Source organism: Microcebus murinus, chromosome 3 (assembly GCF_040939455.1).
Source record: "Microcebus murinus isolate Inina chromosome 3, M.murinus_Inina_mat1.0, whole genome shotgun sequence".
NCBI lineage: Eukaryota > Metazoa > Chordata > Mammalia > Primates > Cheirogaleidae > Microcebus > Microcebus murinus.
The window spans coordinates 56,652,708-56,678,977 of NC_134106.1; the positions used below are offsets into that span (position 1 = coordinate 56,652,708).

General features: G+C 36.1%; 1 protein-coding gene across 1 annotated transcript in view; it reads left to right on the top strand.

Annotated features, from left to right (window-relative positions):
- The window catches only part of APLF (aprataxin and PNKP like factor), an 89,405-nt gene that overhangs the window by 45,974 nt on the left and 17,161 nt on the right, over positions 1–26,270 (top strand). The window contains exons 7-8 of the mRNA XM_012750158.3: positions 5,423–5,778; positions 8,305–8,430. Of these exons, the coding sequence (XP_012605612.3) occupies positions 5,423–5,778; positions 8,305–8,430 (482 nt within the window). The remainder of the gene's footprint in view (positions 1–5,422; positions 5,779–8,304; positions 8,431–26,270) is intronic.

Sequence of the window (26,270 nt, forward strand, 5' to 3'; positions counted from 1 at the left end):
ACTCTCTCACTCTTCTGCCATTTGAGGATACAACATTCATTCTCTCCTGCCCTTCCACCTTCCCCCATGTAAGGATGTAGTAGGAAGGCCCACACCAGATGCTGGTGTCTTGATCTGGGACTTTCCAGACCCCAGAATTGTGAGAGAATAAATTTTGATTCTTTATAAATTGCCCAATTTGTTATGTTCTGTTATAGCAGCCTAAGACGGTGGTATTTGCTTTATGTCATCTAATGAGAACTCTGTGGTAAATGACAGAAGGAAGCCTAACTGAAGGGATCCTCCTGCCTCAGCCTCCTAGCTTATAGGTGTGAGCTGCTACGCCTAGCCTGATTTATTGTTTTTTATAATTCTCTGGGTTGGCTGGGCTGTGTTGACATGTGTTTGGTGTCAGCTCGGCTCTATTGAGCTGGGAGCTCAGCTGAGGCTGGAGCATCCATAATGGCTTCGTTCACCTGAATGTTGCCCTGGCAAAGGTTGGTGGAATGGCTGAGGGCAGGTTGGGCCTCCTTCCCTCTAGTTACCATCAAGTAGTCTAGACTGAGCATATTTACCTGACAGCTGGATCCCAAGAGGGTGAAAATAGAAGCTGCCAGATCTTTTAAGGGGGAGGACTGGAACTGGTATAGTGTCATTACTGCTGAATTCTTTTAGTCAGAGCAAGTTTCCAGGTCCCAAATAGGTGGCAGTGTGAGATGAGGGTGAAGATAGCAGTGGGATCAGTTCGTAGAGGGACAAACTTGAAATGTTTTCAGCCACAGGGATAATCCTGGAAGCTCCCTAGAGGAGAGACTGAAAGAGAACAAGATGAAAGACGGAGAGATGAAGGAGGAGATTATGGCATTAATGCAGTCAAGAGATAAAGAGCATCTGAGATATGGCAGTGACTTTAAGGATGGTAAGAAGGCATTGGATTATAAAAATATTTAGGATGCAACATTGTAATCCTTGTTGCTTGAATCTGGGGAGAGAGGGAAAGGAGTGACCTCCAAATAACTGGCTAGGATGAATGGATGAAGTGTGTTAGCAGAAACTATGGTAGAGAATACAAGGGCAGAATTTCAGTTTAGATGTTTTGAGTTTTAGGTGCATAGAATATTGAGGAAGAAATGTTTTAGCTGGTTGTTGAATATATGAATTTGAAGGTCAGACCTGCAGTTGGGGCTGGAAGTTAGGATTTTTTAGTTTTTAGCATGTAAGTGCTAATGGGATTAATGCAGGATTTTTAAGGTAATTTATCAGCACAGTCTTGCCAGTAGCAGTGTGGAAACAACAACAAATTACTTCATTGAAGTTGTATTAGACGGAAGTTCTTTCTTGTTCCTTGTAGTATATTACAAAATGTCAGATGCTTGAGGGGCAGGAGAAGGGCTAGTTGAGCAAGTTAATGGGCTATTTTAATGTGCTTAATTTCCACCTCCTTCAAGTACCAAGGTCACCTTCCATCAGCTCCCTGCTTTTAGGTCCCTGAGATTTCTAATATGTATTTTTACATTGTAGGGGGCCTGGCCTCCATACTTAATCCTTCATATTTTTATCTAATCTAAGAAATAAACAATGTGGGATGCTTAGGAATTATGGAGCTCTCTGTCTTTCTCCTACTTCTTCCAAGCACAGAGCACCTTGCATCTTTCCTGTTCCCTCACTCACCAGTTCAGTGACTTGCTATAGCTCATGAACTTTGTAGTTGGCACAGTACAAATTTATGTCTCAGCAAACTTACAAATTACTGCATGTAATGGATTTTTGGGGGTCATTTATAAATAATTGAAACCATGAATGTTAAATTCTTGAATGCCAAGGGTCTACTATATCAATATTTCATGGAGTTCCATAAAAAGCATTAAGAATTCTAGCATTTGTGCCTCTTAAAATATATTTGAGAACAACTGATCCATAGTATTGATAGCTGTGATTTTAACATTCATTTCTTTTTTGGAATAAATTAACATATTCAATGTACTCCTTGTGAGGATTTAAAATTTTTTCTAATAAAACAAATCCTTCTCTAAACCTTCATGGAAATAGAGGGAGTTGAAATATGCTATACATTTCATTTCTTATATTTCATTTTTTATCTTTCTATTTTTAAAATGGCAAAATAATACATGATTATTGTCAAAAATAGAATATTCAAAAGCATGTGAAGTGAAGGGTGAAAACCTTGATTTGCCTCATCCTTCTATTGCCTTATGAATATTTTGGTTTATATCCTTCTAAACTCTTTTATTTGGATTTACACTAGAAAATGTACACATAGCTATATAAGGAAATTTTTTTAAGTTAAATGACATCATAGTATATTCTTATTTAATTCAAAACATCCTTATATATGTAATTATTATTTCAATGTCTCATAGTGTTACATAGTAAGAATATTTAACCACTTACCTAATTGTATCCCCCGCCCTTTTTTTTTTTTTTTTTTTTGGAGACAAGAGTCTTACTCTGTTGCCCTGGGTAGAGTGCAGTGGCATCATCATAGCTCACTGCAACCTCAAACTCCTGGGCTCAAGCAATCCTCCTACTTACGTTTCCTGAGTAGCTTGGACTACAGGTGTACACCACCACACTCAGCTAATTTTTCTGTTTTTTGTAGAGACAAACACTATATTGCTCAGGCTGGTCTCAAACTCATGGCCTCAAGTGATCCTCCTGCCTGGACCTCCCAAAGAGCTAGGATTACACGTATAAACCCCCGCACCCAGCCTCTTTTTTCCTTTCTTAGAGACAAGGTCTCACTTTGTCACCCAGGCTAGAGCGCAGTGGTCCCATCAGAGCTCACTGTAATCTTGAAGTCCTTGAAGTCCTGGACTCAAATGATTCTCCCACCTCAGCCTCCTGAGTAGCTGGGACTATAGGCATATGCCACCATGCCTGGCTAATTTTTATTTTATTAATTTTTTATAGAGATAGAGTCTTTCCTATTGCCTAGGCTGGTCTTAAACTCCTGCCTCAAGTGATCCTTCTGCCTCAGCCACCTAAACCACTTGGAACTACAGTCATGACCCACTGTGCCTGGCCTTTTTTATGTAATAAATGTGTTAGGATATTGAGTGGGATTGTTTCCCTGCTGTCCCCAAACTGCTACTGAGGCCCAAAGCTGGGGACAAAAGTACTAAGTATTCCATATTTGAAAGGACTGCTAGCAGTGAGGACCAACCCTTTCCCCATAGGGCTTATTGAAAGATATGAGAAGTGTTTGCCATCTCACTCCCAGACTTTGTACAGAAGGTTTTAAGGTTTAGAGAAATGCAGTGTTTGTGGGAAGTTATTTCCTCCCTTTCTAAAATCAAGAGAAGAGTGGTACTCTTAGAGAATTATTTGTAAAGTTTGGAAATGGCAACAGGAGCAAGACACTGGTATTTTATTGGACATCTGTTTAGCCAGTGGATTTGCTGTCCTATCCTATTGCTACCTGAACAAGGAAAATTAGGGAGGGCTGACCTAGTAGGGAACTGCCAAGAAAGGAGGTGGGTCAGGATTGCCAGATTCCCACTCCAGGGTTCTAGTCACTGACATGTGCCAGTTGGTTGTGTAGTGGAAGGGGAAAAGATTGGGGTGTAGGTGAGCAGCTTGGAAGCAAAGAGTGTATATTTTAAAAGGATATGGCATGAATGCCATTAGCAGAGGGTCAGCTACAAGAGATAGCCAAATGATTGTTTTCCCCATAGGTTATCTATTACTATGCAAGAACCATAATAAGACCTAGGTTCCTTTTGCAAGACCATTAGTCAATTTGGATAGGATTTTAAAGTTATATACCATGTTTCTAAAAAAAAAAAGAAAACATATCAAAACACTTAAGTAATTAGTCCAAAAAATGTCATGCCAATAATATCTTCTTAAGAAATTTAAGCTATTAGATATTAAATAGTATCAAAACCAACTGATGGGAACCAGCATACACGAGTCCTTAATTGTTAATGGGGGTGAACATTAATATGTATCTGGTATGTTGTCATCAAATCCTAGAAATGGTTACCAGGAGAACTGGGGTTTATCTGAGCAATATTTCTACTCCACAGGAAGTATTAAGTATTAAGAGGTCATTTTAAATAGGATAAGACTAAGCTTACTCTTTGTGCTGGTGGTAAGTACAAATTAGAGAAGTTCTACAGTGCTAATGAGAATATTTACTTGATTCAAAACACCTTTAGTTTAGTTAAACCGAGACTTTTTAAAAAAAATGTCTAGATATTATGGGGGTATAAACATTTTGGTTACAAGTAATGACTTTGCCTCACCCAAGCTAGGGCTAGAGGAGCGCCCTTCCCCCATACAATGCGTACCACACCCATTAGTTGTGAGTTTACCCACCTCTACCCTCCCAACACCCAGTGAATATTACTACATGTGAGCACCTTAGTGTTGATCAGTTAGTACCAGTTTGATGGTAAGACCATGTGGTGCTTATTTTTCCATTCTTGTGATACCTCACTTTGAAGGATGGGCTCAAGCTCTATCCAGGTTAATATAAGAGGTACTAGATCACCATTGTTTTTATTACTGAGTAGTATTCCATAGTATACATATACCACATTTTATTAGTCCACTCACAGATTGAAAGGCACTTGGGTTGTTTCCACATCCTTGCAATAGTGAATTGTGCTGCCATAAACATTCTAGTGCAGATGCCTTCATTATAGAATGTCTTTTGTTCCTTTGGGTAAATGCCTAGTAGTGGAATTGCTGGATCAAATGGTATTTCTATTTTTAGCTGTTTGAGGTATTTCCAAATTATTTTCCACAGGGGTTGTACTAATTTGCAGTCCCACCAGCAGTGTAAGAGTGTTCCTATTTATCCACATCCTTGCCAGCATTTGTTGTTTTGCAACTTTTTGATAAAGGTCATTCTCACTGGAATTAGGTTTTATTCAGACCATTTCAAATGAATCATATTTTATTTTCTGAGTTTCTCATAACATAACTTCATGCAAATTTTTCTGTGAAGGCAAAACAATTTTATCATTCAGCTATAGAAAATCACAGTGATATTTAGAGGGTAGAAATAAAGTACTTCAGTAACTTGTAATAAATTATAAGGGCAGTGCATGTTAAGAGCATGACACATTGTTGAACAGTGAGTGACATTTAGGAGTTGTTTTGGGGAAAAATTATGTTCAAATGAAAGTGTCTTTTTATGGTTCATTTGTATTTTTCTGTTTATTTTTCACTGAATGTTTGACAGTATAGTAAAGGTTTAATGCAACAGTAAATTTATTGTCTAGTAACTAAAAATTGGTAGTTATTAAACTAGAGAACAGAAAAGAGTGGTATTTTTAGTAACTTTAATATATGAATCTTTAAAAAATTTACATGTTGCATAGATCTTGTAGTTTTGTGTTTCTGTATTGAAATGTATACATTTCTTTTAAAAAATATTTCATTTATTTCTGATTTTTTTATATTTATTTTATAGGAAATGCCACAATCGTTTTCTTCAAGTACATTAAATAACACAGAAATGAATAATATGAAGACACATACACTGAGAAATGAAATTCCAATAGAGGAACTTGGTAAGGTTTCCGAACATAAAACCAGCACTAAAAGCACACCAAATAAAGAAAATGAGGCAATGAGCTGTTCTGAGAGTTGTTCAGGTGCCCAAGGCAAGTCATTCCGGGATGAGGCTGAAGGATCACAACCTGAGTCTAGCTCTGATTCCTCCAAGTCTGAAACTTTGCGTACAATGTCAACTGATTCAGTTCTGCAAGGTTCTGAAGAAAACCAGGTCAAAAGGACATCCTGCATGTATGGGGCCAACTGCTACAGGTAAAATAAAATTATGGTAGCTTATAATTTCATTATTTCAATAGCATGTAGCTTTGTACATATATGCTACAGTATATTAGAAACCTAATAGAACCCATTGGCCTAACTAAAGGTTAGGAGCTTTAACATGTTTCTATTGGTTTGCACTTCCTCAGTATGCATTCTAGCAAATACTGCTAGAGGCTTTTATGATACAGTGGGGAATTAAATGTTTTATATGTAGACATCCTGACTAATGTAAAGATCTGAATACTGGGGAATCCAGACTTGAAAATTGAATCTCTCAGACCCAAATGCCTGTTTATTTAATTTCTTATTAGATATTAGAGAGATGGTTTTATACATCATTGTCAGGTACAATGTAACTATTAAAATAATTTTAGGTTGTGTTTATATATCTTATTATACTTGGGCATTTTTCTTTGTATTTTTCTAGTGGTGCTTTGAATCACCATGGTACATTCTAAAACAACTGAATGTTTCCTGAATTTATTGGTTGATCCTATACTTACTTCATTTAATTACCTTGTACTATATTTTCTAATTTTATATTTTGTGAATTCAAATTATAATCTCTTAGTTTTAGGCCAAATTTATATAATGTTTCTAGCATCCTGTTTATAACTATACAGCTCTGTTTCAGAAGTATTTCCTTGCATTCCAACTTTTTGAAACCAAATATCTTACTAATTACTAATGCATTCCAGTAGTTTGTTGTGTTCTGTGCAATAAGGTATTTATATCACATATGCTGTTAATTTCATATTCTTATTATTTCTCTTTAAAATACATTGCCATTTTAGCATTTGAATAACCGTATTTTTCTATTTCAACAGTTCTAATTTATGCATTTATACACAGTTTTGTCTATTTGCAATGGCTTTAGTTTCACATCTGAGTGTAATGTAAAAACCTGTAGAATAGAAGTATATAAACTTTCTATTACTTTGGATTTTGAAAAATCCTGTGTGGTATTTGTGTTAGTTTACCAGAGCTGCCATTACAAAATACAACAGTCTAGGTGGTGCCTTAACCAGCAGAAATGTATTTTCTCACAGTTCTAGAGGCTAGAAGTCTTAGATTAAGGTGTTGGCAAGTTTGGTTTCTCCTGAGACCACTCTCCTGCATACAATGGGATATTCTTCAGCCTTAAAAGGGCAGGGACATTCTGACACATGTTCCAACATGGATGAATCTTGAGGACATTAAGCTAAGTGAAATAAACTACATTTGTTGTTTCGGGACTTTTTGATAAAAGCCATTCTCACTGGAGATAAATGATAGTAGAATACTCATTGCAGTATTATTTATTAAAAAGTCAATGGCTAGAATGAACCCAAAAGTTCATCAGTAATAAATGGATAAATTATATTAGCTTCATAAAATGGAATATTATATAGTAATTATAGTAAATGTGCTACTACTGCATGAAACAACAACATGAATCAATCATATAAACATAAAAAGGAAAATTCAAAAAAATACAACTAGTATATATTTCCATTTAAGTTAAAAAACAGAACAACTGTTATTTTATAAATATAATATCACTTCTTAAAGTATGATCTGGAGACTCTTGGAAGTCCTCAGAACACTTTTAGGAAATCTATTAGGTTGGAACTATTTTCATAATAATACTAAGAGTTTTTTGTGTGTGCCTTTTTCACTGTCATTCTCTCACAAGAGTACAGTAGGGTTTCTCAGGGATCACATGATGTGTGTTATTATTAATGATTGAGTACAGATGCAGACATGAGAACTGAAGCCAGATGCCTTCTATTAAGCCAGACATCAGAGAAATTTCCCAGTATGAAAACAACATCTCTGTGAATTTTTTTTGTGAAAGAGTTGTCTTAAGATGTTACTTATGATAATATGTAAAAGGTTTATTATTGCTATATTTAAATCCAAAACTGTATTTTTTAAATTTCTATTAATGCAATATTTGCATTTTCTAATAGGGCAAATAAACTGCATAAACAAAAGCCCTCTGCGGTTTTAATCATTTTTAAAAATGCAAAAGAGTCTTGAGACCAAAAAGTTTGAGAAACACTTTTAGAAGCCAGGGTAGTTACTATTGGGTAGTAAAATGGACTTAATGATTGGAAGGGGGCATATGGGGATTTTCTTGAATGTTGGTAATTTTTGTTTTTTATGTTAGTAGAGGGTGCATAGATGTATTCACTTTATTAAAAGTTTTTAAAGGCTATATATGCTTATGATATTTATATTATATGATCATATACATATGTGTACTATATTTAGTAATATTTGCAAATTGCCCATTGATATTCATGACCTATCACATGACACCAGAAATGTATTGTTACCATGAGAGCCCTGTATTGACTAGATGTCATCAACAAAGCACATTGATGTCATCTACATTTTTCCTGTCAGTGTAGCATGTTGATTCGTGTTTTGGAATAATCAGATGTGTATTGCTTGGTTTCCTGCTATATCCACTAAAAATCCAGAATATCCTATTAATTTTTTTTTCTGACAGTATATTTGTTACTTTCATAGGAAGAATCCAGTCCATTTTCAACACTTTAGCCACCCTGGTGATAGCGATTTTGGAGGTATACAAATCATGGGTCAAGATGGGACTGGTGACCGGCCTGAATGTCCCTATGGAGCATCCTGTTATAGGTATGTAAACCAAGATGTTTGGCTGCACTCTTTTTCTCCCTAATTTCTGTTACTTATCTAGGAGAAACTGCAGGCAGCTTCTCATCTCAAGCCTTTAACCTTTAGTTTTTAAACTTCCATAGATAACAGGTTTTTGTTTTGTTAATTGGTAGGATTATGTGTCTTCTAGGTAATTCTAAATGGTTGAAATTGTAAATATTAGAAATACCTAAATTTTGTATTTTTATGTTTAACTTTCTGAAATGCAAATCAGATCATTTAATAGTTGTTGATGCTACCCCAACATACACTCTATTCAGACTCCTAAGTGTGACATCTAAATCCATCTGGAATGTTAGCTCTGCCTCCCTCTACTTCCTCAACTCCTACTACTCCCTTATTCTTGGCAACACATAAAATTGAATCCTAAAAGAAGAATAAGAGTACCTCTCCTCTCTGCTTCCATAGCGTCGGGTCCTGTCTGTATCAGGCACAAAGTAGAACTTACCTCATGAGATTGTTTCTTTACCAGTGTCTCCCCCTCCAAGCAGCCAAGTATCTTCACAGCAAGGACTCTTACTCTTGTATCTTGCAACTTTGCTTAATGAATTAATGAGCTTGAAATACCAAACTACCAAAGAAAGAAGTAATGATTTCAGCTTTAAAGAACTTTAATTCCAGACAACCATCTTTCTTAGATAATTTTGAATACAAATTACTGAATCTGCTGGGCTCCTTGAAGTTGTTGCTGTTTCCATGATTGTGGTTTTCATTAAGAAGGCAAAATAAGCTTCTGAGACCAGAAAGAGAAATCAAAGGCTTATACCTTATCATTTGAAAAGTAAGTGTTCCATTCCAGGAGAACATCCTGCAGATAATAAGAAGCTGTTATGATCTTTCCCAATAAATTTGAAAATTTAGAAGAAATGAATAAATTCCTAGAAAAATTCAACTTTAAGAGACAGATAAAAGAAAAAATAGAAAATGGAATAATCCTGCAAGAGGAAAGAAATTGAATACACAATTCAAAACCTTCCACCAAAGAAATTATAGATCTGTGTGGTTTTAATCGCAAGTTCTAACAAACATTTAAAGAAGAAACACTGAATTTTTATACAAACTATTCCAAAAAAGTAAAAGAGGGTATATTTCACAACTTATTTATGAGGCCATCATAACCTTGATACCAAACTCAGAAAGGATAATACAAGAAGGAAAAATTACAGGACAAGCTTACTTTTTAATTTAGTTATAATAAAGCAATAAATAAAAAGGAAAATATATGACCAAATTGGGTTTATCCAAGGAATGCACCTTTTTTTAACTTAAAAAATAATGTCATTTACCGTGTCATCAGAATAAGTAGAAAAGTCATATAGTTATCCCAATAGATGATTTTTCAGTTGTACTGGGATAATTGAATATACATTTGAAGAAAAAATAAACTTGGAACCCTTTATCACACCATATTTAAAAACTGAATTCCAGATGACCCATAATACTAAATGTGAAAAACAACAAAATCATAAAGCTTTAAAAATATACGTAAGGTAATTGTTTTATGATCCCAGAGCAGGAATTATTTTCTAAAACAAGCAATAATTAAAATAGAAAACATTTATTTGACTACATTAAAATTAAAATTTAAAAAAAATCCATCAGTATACAGCAGTTAAGACAGTGAAAACAACCATAGAGTAGGGAAAAAAATTGCAACCTGCATAACGATAGTAGCATATATCCAGAACACATGAAAAGATTTTTCAAATTGCTATTGCTTAGTGACACGTACAGGCTTTGTGCCCAAAAGGAAATCCAAGTGGTAAAAAAACTTAAGAAAAAGTACTCAGTGTCATTAGTAATTAGGGAAATACTATTTTTAACAGTTTAACATGCCTAGCTTTTTTGTTGTTATCGTTTTTGATATTCACCTTGTTTCAGGTTCACTGAGACTTTTTGCAGGTTGATGTTTTTTATTAATATGGGGAGATTGCTTGGCTAGTTAGTGCCTCATCAGATATTGTTTCTGCGCCATTTTATCTTTCCTCTCCTTGCATGCCAATGAAACATGTATTAAACCTTTTGACCATGTACTACTACCTGTCTGGTTCGCTTGTTTTGTTCTTTCCATTTTTTTCTTTTGTCAGTGCTTTAGATTGGATATTTGCTGTTGACTTGCCTTGGAGTTTACTAATCCTCTCTTCTCTTGTATCTAGCCTGCTGTTAAACCCATCCAAAGTGTTCTTAATTTCAGATACTGCATTTTCCAATTCTAGTATGTTCACTTAATTTTTTTAATAAATTCTAATTTTGGTGAAACCATCTTTTCATTCATTTCCCCCCTTTTAATGCTCTTTAACAAATTAGTCTGAGTTATTTTAAAGTTTTTATTTGCTAACCAATATTTCTGTTTCTGCTTCTTATATTGTTTTTTTCTCTTGATTTTTAGTTGTATTTTTCTGCCTCTTTGTGTCCAGCAACCTTTTATTGCAATCTCAACATTGTTTATAAAAATAACTCTTAGACTTTTAGAAGTTATCTTCCATCATTAAGGGTACCCTCTCTGCTTGGCAGATAGAAGATAGTCTTCTCCGTCTAGTCAGAGATTTAGATAGATGATAGCTAGTTTGGAGTTTTACTAAAACTCAGTGCATCTTTGGTTTGTTCCTGTTCCTTTGGTGTGGCTTTTCTAGACTTTTGTGTGAGAGGCAGGTGTCTGTCTTCTTAGCTCTGGACCTTCTCTTTGGAGATTTCGAGCTCAGCCCATCCTGCCACCCATGCATCTTAAATTTTGGCACATTTCTTGAGGGGAGACTAGTTCTGTGTTTATTACAGATTCCTTCCCTCCAGTGGGGCTTTGTCTCTGAAACACTACGTGAATGGGAGATACCATGCTGCTCTTTTGAGGTTCACCAAGACTTTCAGCCTCTCATACCTCCCAGAAACTCAACACATATTTCTTGGAAAAATAAGCTTTGTATTTAGGGTCTTTTAGTTTATAAACTATCATGCCAACCCCATGAAAGCATGAAAAGCTCTATTAGTTTCTCTTAAAATAAAGTTCCTCCACTTTGTTCAAATCTTATCCTTAACCCACACCAAGAATTGGTAAATGCTTTCAGGGAAAAAACAGCCAGTGATTGTCAGCTCATATAGGAAAGGCTTTTTCATCTCTGGAATTTTAGGTAACCTAAAATTCTCACTGCTCCCACAATTCTGTCATATAAATACTTTTTACAGTCTGTCAGGTTTTTTTCTAGTTGTTAAAACCAGAGTAGTATTCCACCATGATATCCTATGTCCATACTTCTTAAAAGCAAAATCCAAATATACCTATTCTTGAGAAGAATAAGAAGAAAATACAAATCCTTGCTAAGAATAATGATGTCAAAGATTGCTATCTTCATGTCATCAATCTCTCTAAAAGAGGTCAGGGCAGGGAGCAGTCCAGAGGAATTACTCCAAGGCCAGTAGCCTACACAAGGTATTTTGATTGAACAAATTATGAATTTTCCAGGTCAACAATATAATAGAAATCCTAGTTGCAGAAGCCATGATATATATTTACATACCCATACCCTCTCTTGTTACATTGTCCTTATTAGGCAAAGCATATATCTAATAGACTTATTTCATATCATTGCTAAAACTAAACAGATGTTATATTATGATCAATTTATTCTTTAGCAATCTTGATTTGTGTGAATGTTATTTTTGTTAGCCATTTACTAGTTAGTGCTAGAAAATAAGCTTTGTGTATCAAAATGATAAAATGTTCTAATTTCATTTGCTTAAAGGCATGTTTTTATGTATATGCATGCTAGAGTTTTCGTATTATCACAGAAGAAAAATATTGAAGTTTCTCAGATCATAAAACAAGCTATCAAAATTAGCAACAAATAATTATATTTAGAAAAATGGAAAAATATATATTCCAAAAGCACAGAGTTGTGATAAACCTGTTTTCCGTGATGGATGACACATTTAGAAGGGGGATGAAAGTTGTGAACTATGATGTGTGTTTGCTTTTTTTAATCTTAGAAATTTCCCTTCACAAAAAAGGTTAAAAATTAGTCTCAAGTAAAAGCAATTATGCTTTTAAGTGAATGCTAGCTTGATTTTTTAATTTAAATTTTCATTTTTGCTACTCAGTCTTACCTTTAAATCCCAATATGCAAGTCAGTTTCTCTTTTTGATATATCTAAATGATCTTAGGTGTTGTATACCCTGTTAAATAGTCTTAGTTTTATACTACATTTATATGATAATTGTATTTTCACAGGTTATCATATAAGATCAAAGTTTTACTGCTGTAGAACAAATATATAAGCATGAAATTGTACATAATTGGACATATTTCATTATTAGTCATTCCATCCCATGAGTAAAATAAGGAAAAGTAGACATGGATCACATATGTAAATGCATGCTGTGGTAAAAATAAAGGTTTCCACAGCTCATCTACTATAGAAGATTGGTGTTTAGTAAAGGATATATTATTATTAAATTTTACTTATTTCTAGGTTACAGGCATTGTTAACATTTTCTCACTTATACTTTTTAATCTAACAAAATTAACTTGAAAAAAATACGAATTTGAAAGAAATAGTTGACACTGTCATTTTAAGTATCCTGCCTTTTAAATTTATTTTTGTGTGTGTGCTGTACGCTGCTGTTTGTCAGAAGACTCATTCAGTCTAATGGATTTGATTAGGGCACTTGTCTGAATTAGAGTATTAGATATTTAGCGTCCAGCATAACCCAGTGATTGCTGTCCCTACCTCTGACTCATTCACTTCCTCTGGTGAGTAATAGGATTTTACGCAGTGCATTACTGCTGTTCTCACTCATTAAATTAAGCAGTAAACTTAGAATATATGCACATTAAAATGAATGGAATCTACTTTCTTCCAACTTAGCGTATTAATGTAAAGTTAAACTCATTATACATTGCCTTGGATTATAAAACCTTAGGCAGTCATTTGTCATGCAAATGAAAATGTTGGTTTTCAGAAGCGCCCAATTTTTTTTTTAAACTATAATGTCTAAGAGGGAAGCCAATTATCAACTATAAGTGCTTGAAATACAATATTGAATCTGCAACATGGCCTGTATTATGCAAAATAACACAGTGTTTTTCTTTTTTTTATGTTGCATTTTTTTTAATTTCGGCATATTATGGGGGTACAGATTTTAAGGTTTCAATAAATGCCCATTCCCCCCTCCCCCCACAAGTCTGAATCTCCAGCATGACCATCCCCCAGATGGTCTACATCTCACTCATTATATATGTATATACCCATCCCCCTTCCTCCTCCCCCCTGCCCAATACCTTATTACTGCAGTACCTATGTGTCCACTTAGGTGCTGCTCAGTTAATACCAATTTGCTGGTGAGTACATGTGGTGCTTGTTTTTTCATTCTTGGGAAACTTCACTTAATAGTATGGGTTCCAGCTCTAACCAGGAAAATATAAGATGTGCTATATCACCGTTGTTTCTTAGAGCAGAATAGTACTCCATGGTATACATATACCACATTTTATTAATCCATTCTTGGATTGATGGGCACTTGGGCTGTTTCCACAGCCTTGCAATTATGAATTGTGCTGCTATAAACATTCGAGTGCAGGTGTCTTTTTTGTAGAGTGTCATTGGATCATTTGGGTAGATGCCCAGCAATGGGATTGCTGGATCAAATGGTAGATTCACTTGTATCGCTTTAAGGTATCTCCATATTGCTTTCCACAGAGGTTGAACTAGTTTGCAGTCCCACCAGCAGTGTAGGAGTGTTCTTCTCTCTCCCCATCCACGCCAGCATTTATTGTTTGGAGACTTTTTGATAAAGGCCATTCTCACTGGAGTTAAGTGATATCTCATTGTGGTTTTGATTTGCCTTTCCCTGATGATTAGAGATGTTGAGCATTTTTTCATATGTTTGTTGGCCATTCTTCTGTCTTCTTTAGAAAAGTTTCTGTTCAAGTCCTTTGCCCACTTTTTAATAGGGTTATTTGATTTTTTCTTGCTGATTTTTGTGAGTTCTAAGTATATTCTAGTTATCAGTCCCTTATCGGATGCGTAGGATGCAAAAATTTTCTCCCATTCTGTAGGTTGTCTGTTTACTTTCATGACTATTTCTTTGGCTGTGCAGAAGCTTTGTAGTTTGATCATGTCCCATTTATTTATTTTTGTTGCTGCTGTGATTGCCTTTGGGGACTTCTTCATAAACTCTTTGCCTAGGCTGATGTCTAGGAGAGTGTTTCCAACTTTTTCCTCTAGAATTCTAATAGTTTCATACCTTAGGTTTAAGTCTGTTATCCAGCGTGAGTTGGTTTTTGTGAGAGGTGAAAGGTGTGGGTCCTGTTTTAGCCTTCTACAGGTGGCTATCCAGTTTTCCCAGCACCATTTATTGAAGAGGGATTCTTTTCCCCAGTGTATGTTTTTGTCTGCTTTGTCAAAGATTAGATGGCTATATGAGGATGGTTTTATATCAGGATTCTCACATCTCTTCCACTGGTCAATATTCCTGTTTTTGTGCCAATACCAGATTGATTTAATTACTACAGCTTTGTAGTATAGTTTGATATCTGGCATATTAATGCCTTCCATTTTGTTTTTGTTGCCTAGAATTGCTTTTGATATTCGGGGTCTTCTTTGGTTCCATACGAAACGTAAAATTATTTTTTCTATATCTGTGAAGAATGCTGATGGGATTTTAATAGGTATTGCGCTGAATCTGTAGATCAATTTGGGTAGTATAGACATTTTGATGGTATTGAGTCTGCCGATCCACGAGCATGGTATGGATTTCCATCTGTTTACATCCTCTGCTCTTTCCTTCCTCAGTGTTTCATAGTTCTCCCTGTAGAGGTCTTTTATCTCCTTGGTAAAGTATATTGCTAGGTACTTTAATTTCTTTGTTGCTATTGTGAAGGGAATTGAGTCTTTGATTTGGTTCTCAATTAGATTGTTGTTGGCGTGTATGAATGCCTCTGATTTCTGTGTATTGATTTTGTATCCTGAGACTTTACTAAATTCATTGATCAGTTCCAGGAGTTTCTTGGTTGAATCTTTGGGGTTTTCTAAATATAATATCATATCATCAGCAGACAGTGAAAGTTTGATCTCTTCTGCCCGTATTTGGATACCTTTAATTCCATTTTCCTGTCTGATTGCTGTAGCAAGGACTTCCAGCACTATGTTTATTAGAAGTGGAGATAGTGGGCAGCCTTGTCTGGTTCCAGTTCTAATTGGGAATGCTTTCAGTTTTTCCCCATTCAGTATGATGTTGGCTATGGATCTGTCATATATGGCTTATATCATTTTTAGGTATGTCCCTTCTATGCCTATTTTCTTAAGTGTTTGTATCATGAAAGAGTGTTGAATTTTGTGAAAAGCATTTTCTGCATCTATTGAAAGAATCATGTGGTTTTGGTTTTTGCTTCTGTTTATGTGGTGAATTGCATTTATAGATTTACATATGTTGAACCATCCCTGCATCCCTGAGATTAAGCCCACTTGGTCGTGATGGATTATTCTTTTGATAAGCATCTGGATTCGGTTAGCTAAGATTTTGTTGAAAATTTTTGCATGTATATTCATTAGGGATATTGGTCTGTAGTTTTCTTTTTTTGTTGCATCCTTTCCTGGTTTTGGTATCAGAGTAATATTCGCTTCATAAAAGGTGTCGGGGAGGTTTCCGTTCTTCTCAATGTTGTGGAATAGTTTCTGCAAGATAGGTACTAGTTCTTCTTTGTAAGTGTGGTAAAATTCGAGTGTGAAGCCATCTGGACCGGGACTTTTCTTTTTAGGGAGATTTTTAGTTGCTGATTCTATTTCAGCTGTTGAGATTGGTCTGTTTAGGGAATCTATTTCTTCCTGGTTGAGCCTAGGGAGGCTGTGTGTTTCTAGAAATTTGTCCATTTCCTCCACATTTTCCAGTTTGTGTGCATAAAGATTTTTGTAGTATTCCTAAATTATATCTTGTATCTCTTTGCGATCAGTTGTTATATCTCCTTTTTTGTTCCTGATGGAGCTTATTAGAGATTTCTCTTTTCTGCTTTTCGTTAGCTTAGCCAATGGTGTGTCAATTTTGTTTATTTTTTCAAAGAACCAACTTTTTGTTTTATTACTCTCCTGAATAGCTTCCCTGTTTTCAATTTCATTTAATTCTCATTTGATCTTGTTGATTTCACTTCTTCTGCTGGGTTTGGGGTTGGTCTGTTCTTCTTTTTCCAGCTCTTTGAGTCGTTTCATTAGATTGTCTATTTGTGATCTTCTTGTGTTTGGGTTATAGGCATTTATGGAGATAAACTTTCCTCTCAGAACTGCTTTAGCTGTGTCCCAGAGGATTTGATAACTTGTTTCTCCATTGTCATTTTGTTCATAGAATTTTTTTATTTCCATCTTGATTTCTTCATTTATGAAGTAATCATTTAGTAGGAGGTTGTGTAATTTCCACGTTTTTGTGTAGAAATGTGAGTTTCTGTTAGGGTTGATTTCTACTTTTATTCCACTGTGATCCGAGAAGGTACGTGGTATGATTTCTATTTTTTGAACTCCTGACCTTGAGCAATCCACCCGCCTCGGCCTCCCAGAGTGCTAGGATTACAGGCGTGAGCCACCGCGCCCAGCCTTTGATTTCTATTTTTTTAAATTTCTTGAGATTTACTTTGTGTCCTAGGATATGGTCAATCTTAGAGAATGTCCCGTGAGCTGATGAGAAGAATGTATATTCAGTGGATTTTGGGTAGAATGTCCTGAAAATGTCAGTCAGACCCAATTGTTCCAGAGTTTTGTTTAAGTCCATTATTTCTTTATTAATTTTGTGTTTGGAGGATCTGTCTCGTACCGTCAGTGGGGTGTTGAAATCTCCGGCGATTATGGAGTTGCTATTAATCCATTTGCTTAGATCCAGTAAGGTTTGCTTTATGAATCTGGGTGCACCTAAGTTGGGTGCATATATATTTAAAATTGTTATCTCTTCTTGTTGAAGTGTGCCCTTCACCATTATATAATGACCCTCTTTGCCTTTCACTACTTTTGTTGGTTTAAAAACTAAATCGTCTGAAATTAGAACTGCCACGCCAGCCTTCTTTTGGCTTCCACTTGCCTGGAATACTGATCTCCACGCTTTTACTTTTAGTCTATATGCATCCTTGCAGGTTAGATGCATTTCCTGAAGACAGCATATACTTGGCATGTATTTTCTTATCCATTCAGCCAGCCTATGTCTCTTGAGTGGAGAGTTTAAGTCATTCACATTTATTGAGAGAACTGATAGGTAAGGTAGGTTATTGTTCATTCTGTTGGGTTGGATGTTGTTGCTTTGATTTTTCTCTTGAGCCATTGAATTATCTGGCCTTTAATCTTTGGTTTTGGTTGTTTTTATATTCGTGAGTTTTTATTATGGTGTTCCGTGCGTAACACTGTTTTGAGTACTTCTTGTAGGGTTGGTCTTGTCTTGATGAATTCTCTGAGCCTTTGCTTGTCTGAGAATGTCTTTATTTCTCCTTCATATATGAAGCTTAGTTTTGCAGGGAATAAGATTCTAGGCTGGGCATTGTTTTGTTTCAGAAGAGTGAGAACGGGGCCCCAGTCTCTCCTTGCTTGTAAAGTCTCATTAGAGAAGTCTGGTGTTATTCGAATTGGCTTTCCCTTGTATGTCACTTGCTTCTTTCGTCTTACAGCTCTTAGAATGGCTCTTTAGTTGATATTTTGGTCAGTCTGATGACTGCATGTTGTGACGTCTTCCTGTTTGCATTGAATCTCTCAGGGTCCTCTGAACTTCTTGAACTTGTATATCGAGATTGTGAGCAAGGCCTGGGAAATTTTCCTTTATTATATCTTCAAATAGCTTGTCCAACCCGTGAGTGTTGTCTTCTTCCCCTTCTGGTAACCGTATGACCCTCACATTAGGTTTCTTCACATTATCCCACATCTCTTGTAGGCTTTGTTCTTTTCTTTTGTTTCTCTGCTCTATCTCTGTGACGGTTTTATTTAGTTTGAGGGTGTTATCTTCAAGCTCTGAGATTCTTTCTTCTCTTTGATCTACCCTGTTCTTGAGACTTTCCACTCTATTTTGTAGTTCCCTGACTTGATTCTTCATTTCCAGGAGTTCGGTTAAACTTTTCTTCATTGTGTCTATTTCTTTAGTGAACTTTTGTTCTAGGTCCTGGAGGCTTTTTGTGGTTTCTTTGTGTTGGTTATTGAGTTGTTCTTGCAGGTCGGTGAGTGTTCTTATGATCCATATAGGAAATTCCTCTTCTGTCATTTTGGTTGCCTGATTTTGGTTGGTGTCCGTTTCTAGGAGGCTGGTGCTCCTCTTTGGGGGTGTGTTTTCCGTTTGGTTCTTCATATTTCCTGAGTTCCTTCGCTGATTTCTTCCCATGTCGATCAGTTGTTGTTTCTTTCCTTTAGGTTTTTGTTTGGGTATTCACACGCCTTGTTTAGTTTCTGAGCCTGTAGGTGGTGTCTGTGGGTGAGATTCAACCACTCCCTGTATAATGAGTCAGTAGGTGCCGTGAAAAGGCTGTGCAGGATACCCTCCCTGTCAGTAGGTGGCACTTGCTTGGAAGAACAGGCTACACTGTTGTTTTTGTGTCCTGTTATCAGCTCTTGTTCCTGTAGGGAGGCACTCTAGTGCCTCAGGTGGTTGGTGGGGCCCTGGGACTTCCAGGTGTGTCCTTTTCTCCCCCTCGGTGAGGACTGGTCTAGGAGAGAGTCTGTTCGGAGCTGTGTTGGGTAAGCCTGCCCTCAGGCACCACCAATGCTGTTAGCAGGGGTCAAAGTTCTGTTCTCTGCTTCCAGGAAAAGCTGTCAGGGAGGGGCTGAAATGGCCCTGCTCAGCCAGAGAGTCTGCATGTGGGGGTGGGGCTGTCTGAGACCCTCAGTCTGGAGCGGGCTTCACTTCTTTCCACCCTCCCCAACTCTGCAGCTACTCCTGGGCCTCTGCCAGCAGGCCAGACCACACCCCACCAGGCCTCCCCGGACTGTGATGCCGGCGGGGAGGTTCCCTGTGTAGGAACGCCACCTGGGCTGGGCGTAAGGCCTCCTTTTGGGAGGAAGGTTGCCTTCTAGAATGCTGATCTTCCCCTGAAGGCACACATACCCCAGTAGGCTGTTCATGTGTATCCCTTCTGTGCCCTGGGCAATACGAGACCTCGGTGCACAAGATCTGGTCTGCAGGTCTGACCTCTGGGTCCCAGAGTTCAAACTGTATCCCCATCAGGGAGAGGAGTGCCAGTCCCAATTCACCCACTGGGAGCCCAAGCTGGGTCTATGTCTCTCAGCCTCAGGGTCTGTACTGTTCTCCTGGGATCACCGTGCCAGCAGCACCTGGGAGGGCTGGCGGGTAGGGAGCTCACAGTTTGAATTCCCCTTAGTGAGCTGTAGGGTCCCAAAAGGGAAGGTTCCATTTCCTGGAGGTGCCTCCGGCTGGTAGCTATATGGTCTCTTTGGGCAGCTGTGGGTAGGGTGGGTGGGTGGGGGAGGCAATATGGCACCTGCCACGCCACTTGGGTCTGTGTACACGGAGGTGCCCAGGGTGATTTGGGAGCGTCCGCTATAGGCTCACCGCTAGCTGGTGGTGGCCGTCTCTGGGCTGGTGTCCGCAGGTCTCTCCACCCGCTGGGGAGCCCACCAGCAGTCCCAGATGCAGTGGAGGGGAAACGGCAGATTCACCTACCCTTCCCGCTGGTCTCTAGGCTGCTCTGGCGGTCTCAGCTTCCAGTTCTTCTCTGCCATCTCTTCCCATGGAGTCTCCGGGGATCTCAGGTACCCCTCCTTCCTGCCCTCGTCTGCTGTATGCTCGTCTTCTTGCTTCTTTTTTCTAATTTCTGCTAGAATCTGTCTTTTCTGCAGAGACACTTTGGCAGTGTTTCTTGTCCGCCATCTTGATCCTTGCCCCCTAACACAGTGTTTTTCCATAGCACAATCTATTTTTTCAAAACATATATTTTATAGTAATTAAATTAATTATTTTTTGTTATTTGATGATCTAGGTTTATAACTATGACATAAAGTATTTTCTAGTCTATCTTTTATTTTTGAAAAGTGTTCCAAGTTATTACAGTATTATCTTAATTGACAGAAAGTGTAGTCTTCCCTTGGTATCTCTGGGGGATTTGTTCCAGTACCCCAGCAGATACCCAAATCTGTGGATGTTCAAGTACCTTATATAAAACAGTGTACTATTTGCATATAACCTACAAAAATCCTCCTGTATACTTTAAGTCACTCCTAGATTCCATATAATACCTAATACAATGTAAATGCTATGTAAATACTTGTTATACTGTATTGTTTAGGAGTAACGACAAAAAAAGTGTACATGCCCAATACAAACTCAATCATCATAGACAGTGACATTTTTAGTCTGCAGTTGGTTGAATCTGCTGATGCTGAACCTGACTGTGAGGGCTGTGTATATATGCAGATGTACACTTCAAACTACAAGATGATGATATTTAGAAATCACTTAATAAAAAATAAGAACATATCTGTTTAGTGTAAATACAGGTAGTATTATTTGATGCAAAAATTTATAGGTTTTCATAAGGAGACTCTAATTGACAGGTAGTTGAGATTTCCAGAATCAGTCATCACTTTATTTATAGTTAAGAATAGTCAAAGTTGGTAGCACCTTAATCCATTTTTATGTATTCTGCTTATAGCGAAGTTACCCTTTCATCATTTTACATACTTAAAATTTTTAAATTATATGTAAGGCTATGATCTTAGAAGAAAGTATCTTAGACTAAATTTTAATCACTTGCCACACAGTTTACATAAGACTTGGCTTTAATTTTTTTAAACTTTGTTTGGAAATGGCAGTAACAACATTAATTATATTCATATAACCTTGATAAAATATACTGGAATGTCTTTTGTGGCTTTGTTTTTATTTCATTTATTTGAATACACAATTGTTTTCATAATAATAAATTTGTTTTAATTTGTTATATTTAATATTAATTGCATATATATAATTGTCAGTTTTTTGGCATACATAATAAATTGTAGTGATTATAAATTAATAAATTGAGTACTTCTATGCTGGTTTACTCTTTCATTGTTTAATAAAGAGCACATTTTTTCATTCTTTTCTTTTTCTCATATAGTTTGAGACCTAGATTTTTTTTTCCAAAACATATTTATTGAAAAAATTTGCATAATAGTGGGCCTGCACAGTTCAAACCCATGTTGTTCAACTACATGCAAATTAAGATTATTGAATGACAATTCAATTCTGTTCCCTCAACCATAAGTTGCTGGATGGAGCAAAGTGCTGGGGGAGCTACAAAGGAGAATGTAGTTGTATGGGTATCGAGCTAGCCTTTCCTTGACTTGCAGTGAACTTCTGGACACATCTGCTTTGAAATAAATACTCTCATTAGTCTTGTTGGTATCTCAGTTCAGCAGGAGAGGCTGTGATAGTCTCTTGACAGGGCCAGCTGGCATGATAGACTTGTTTAAACCAAATTGTTTCACATCTTTCTAACAACCCTACTTTAAGAGACCTAGATTTTTGATAATATGAGATTCATATTTTTGCTTCAGGTTTTAAAATAAGTGTGAATTTCAAAAATGAGAAATAAGTTATTTTGTTTTGATAAAACACAAACGTAGGATGTCCATGATTTACTGAGTAAATATTGAGCTTCTATTATAAAATGTGCTACTCACTATTCTAGGAGCCGATATAAAACTGTTCTTTAGGTTCATTTAAAATCATGGTATTAAGTTACCAAATCTTTGGAAGTAAAAATAAAAATTATTATTCTGTTCTTGCTACTGCTGTTTTATTAGTCTTTGGGTAGTTCTTTATGATGGAGAGAGAAAGGGTTTTTAACTCAGGAGATGTAGGTTCTATTTATGGTCATGCCAATTCTATAGCATAACTCTGTGTAAGTTATTTGTTTTTCCTGGGTTTCAGTTCCTCATGAAAACGGAAAATAGAGGGGATGGATTGCTTATAATGTGGGAGCCTCCATTCAACATGGAGAAATCCAGAGCAGAGATGAATATGTTTATATTCATAAAGTCAACTCAGTTATGTTCCTGGTTACTCTTCTTTAGCCGCCTTTGCTGTCTCCTCTTCTTCTCTTCTTGTAAATATTACAGGGCTCAGGGCTCAGATCTCTTCCCTTCTCAATTCTGGTCTTATTTCCTAGCTGAGCTTATTTAATTTAATGGCTCCAGATCCATATGTTTAAATGTCTCCATTTGGTTGTATAATAGATAGTATAAAATTATCACATCCGAAACAGAACTCTTGATTTTTATCATGAAAACAACTCTTTCCCAAGTGTTCCCCCATCTGTAAATGATTCTGTTCACACAGTGTTAAGTCACACAACCAAGAGGCACCTTGATTCTTCTCTTTCCTTCACTCATTTAATACATCAGCAGCTCCTGCCATTTCAACCTTTAAAACCTGAGCACTTCTTAGGTCCTCTCCGTCTGCCCTTTACCACCTTAGTCGCAACCACCATCATCTCTTACCTGGAATAGTGCATTAGCTTCCTAACTGATATGCCTGTTTGCTCTCTTACCCTCCTGTAGTTCACAGTCCCCATAGCAACCAGGGTAATGCTTTAAAAATGAGATACACCATGTTGTTTTCTTACTCAAAACTTTCCAAAATCTTCCCGTAACAAACTTTACCGTGGCTTACATGTTCTTCTCCAACTTCCTTTCCTACTATTTTACTTCTTACTCATTCCCCTTGAGCTATACTGGTCTTCATGTGTTTTACCAAATACTCTAGCTTGTTTCCATTTCTGGGCCTTAGCAAATGTAAAGACATTTACTGTTTCCTCTTCCTGGAGTGTTCTTCCTTCAGACATGTATGTGCTACACCTCCTCGGAAATACCTTCTCTGACCTCTTTACCTAACTACCTACACCATATCTCCATGCTCAGTCACTCTTTATTTTTCTTCATAGTAATCACTTCCTGAAATTATAAATATATATTTGTTTGTCTGTCTACCCACCAGCATATAAACCCCATGAAAGCAGTAACTGTCTGCTTGTTTCCTACTGACTGTGTCTCTGGAATCTTGAATAGTGCTTGGTACATAGTAGGTATTCAGTGAATTTTTACTCATAGATGGTACAAATGACATGGATGGCAACAGGATCTATTTTAATCATTTCTATTTAATTATTATTTGTAGGATCATTATCAGGAAATTCTAGAAAGGATCAAATTTTCCATTGATTCAATGTAATTACCAAGATTTGTAAGTGCCATAATGGGAAAATTTATAAAATACCATGTTTCTTACAGTATTAAAATATATTATTTACTAAACTTTTTGTTATTTGTGCACTTACATCACTAAAATAAGAATAATGTTTTATAACACATCTATTTTAAAATATAACAGCTTATAAAAACCTGATGTGGTTATGGATATGTAGCTTTATGCTTAGAAAGATTACTGTTAATAATTAACAACAATGAAAACAAAAAACCAGAAAGGATTTTGAGACCTGTTGAGTTACAGACAATGCCATTTGTGAAAAAGGTTGATGTGAATCATTTATGAATGAACTTTGATTAAGTAATTCCATTCATTGTTGGAAAAATATCTGGGTTGAATTTGGCATTGCCCTTGAAAGTTATTTCAAATGTTTATATGCCCCCAAAGACCTGTACAGAGTTGCCACTTAGCCTTGACTTAAAGATATATGTAAAAGACATTTTGCTTTGTTATGAAATAACTGATTTTTGAAAATAGAATGTGCAAATCCAAATGTTAGAAAATATTATATAAGTGTCTAAAATGTAACTGGGGAAATATTCAACCAGAAGTGTATGTCTTATTGAAGGAAAAATTCAGCCATTTATTATTAATTGACTGTTACTTTTACTGACACATAGGATTTCTAGCCATTGTGAAATTGATTCTTATATCTATCAAAATAGCTGATATCTGTAAAATACTTAATAACCTACAGATGTTTATACCCATTACTTCATCTAACCCTTGGAACAACCCTATGTGAGGTAATCATTGTTACCTGCTTTTCAGATGAGGAAAGTGACTTGGTTCAGAGGACTTCCCCTAAGTCACACAACCAATAACCTGTGTAGTTTGAATTCAGGCTCATCTCTTCTTATCCCAGAACGTGAGCCCCTCTACAACATAATGCTAGTTTCTAAAATTTTAAAAGCCAGATGAGAGCAGATCTAAGACACAGTGGTTTCTATATCTTTTAAGTATTTGTGAAGGACTCTCGGTGTTCCTACTTGACCTGAGTGATTGATGGACTAAAGTTAAGTGTCTTACAATGCTGAGCTGTCTGTATCCGAGGAACTTGATTGCAATGGAGTCTGATTAATATGAGTGTCAGATTTTCATTGTTTCCTGGGGAAGTAATATGAATTGTTAATGGCAGGAAATTCTAACATATTTTAGTCTTGAGTGTATGTAAAATGATTCAATACTCATTTGATTATTAACACTTTGATTATTAACTTTATAGGTGTGAGTGCAAAGCAATTTCAGCACATTGGCAATCATTTCAACCTATTGAGATAGGCATTTTCTGGAATATATCCAACAGAAAAACTGCCTTTCAAAGGGTAGATTTCTGAAAAACATCAGGATCCATGGATTAAGGTTTACTAAAAGAAAGAAAATAAGTATTAGCATTAACTCAAGAAAGTTAATTTTTAGTCCAGAAATATTAAAAACTGTTAGAACTAATAAATGAATTCAATAAAGTTGTAGGATATAAAATCAACATATAAAAATCAGTATGTTTACATACACTAATGGTGAACTATCCAAAATAGAAATCAGGAAAGCAATCTCATTTACAATACCTATAAAAAGAGAGAGAGAGAGAGATTACTTAGGAATAGATTTAACCAAGGAGGTAAAAGACCTGTACACTGAAAACTACAAAACAGTGATGAAAGAAATTGAAGACACAAATAAAAGATGTCCTATATTCATGGTTTAGAAGAATTAATATTATAAAATGCCCTTACTACCCAAAGCAAATTGCTGATGCAATGTTTTATCTAGCAAAATTCTAGTGACATTTTTCAAAGAAATAGAAAAAAAATCCTAAAATTTGTATGAGACCACAAAAGACCCTAAATAATCAAAGCAATCTTGAGCAAAATGAACAAAGCTGTAGGTATCACACTACCTGACTTCAAAATATACTACAAACCTGTAATAATCAAAACAACATGATACTGGCATAAAAACAGACACATAGCACAATGGAACATCATAGAGAGCCCAGAAATAAATTCACACATTTACAGCAAATTGGTTTTTGACAAAGATGCCAAGAACACACAATGGGGAAATGACAGTCTCTTTAATAAATAGTATTGGGAAAACTGGATATCCACACACAGAAGAATGAAATTAGACCCTTATCTCACACAATATACAAAAAACCCTAAAGATGGATAAAAGATTTAAATGTAAAACCTGTAACTATAAAAGTACTAGAGGAAAACAAAAGGGAGAAGCTACATGACATTCATCTTGTCAATGATTTTTTTTTCTTGGATATGATCCCAAAACTACGGGTAACAAAAGTGAAAATAGATGAATGGGATTACATAGAACTAAAATGCTTCTGCACAGCCAAGGAAACAATTAACAGAATGAGGAAACAACTTACAGAATGGGAGGAAACATTTGCTAACCATATATCTGATAAAGGATTAATATCTAAAATATATAAGAAACTCAACTTAATATCAAGAAAACAAATAACCTGATTTTTAAAAGGGCAAAGGACCAAAAGATTCTCAAAAACCACATACATATAGCCAACAGGTATATAAAAAATGTTCAACATCACTAATCATCAAGGAAATGCA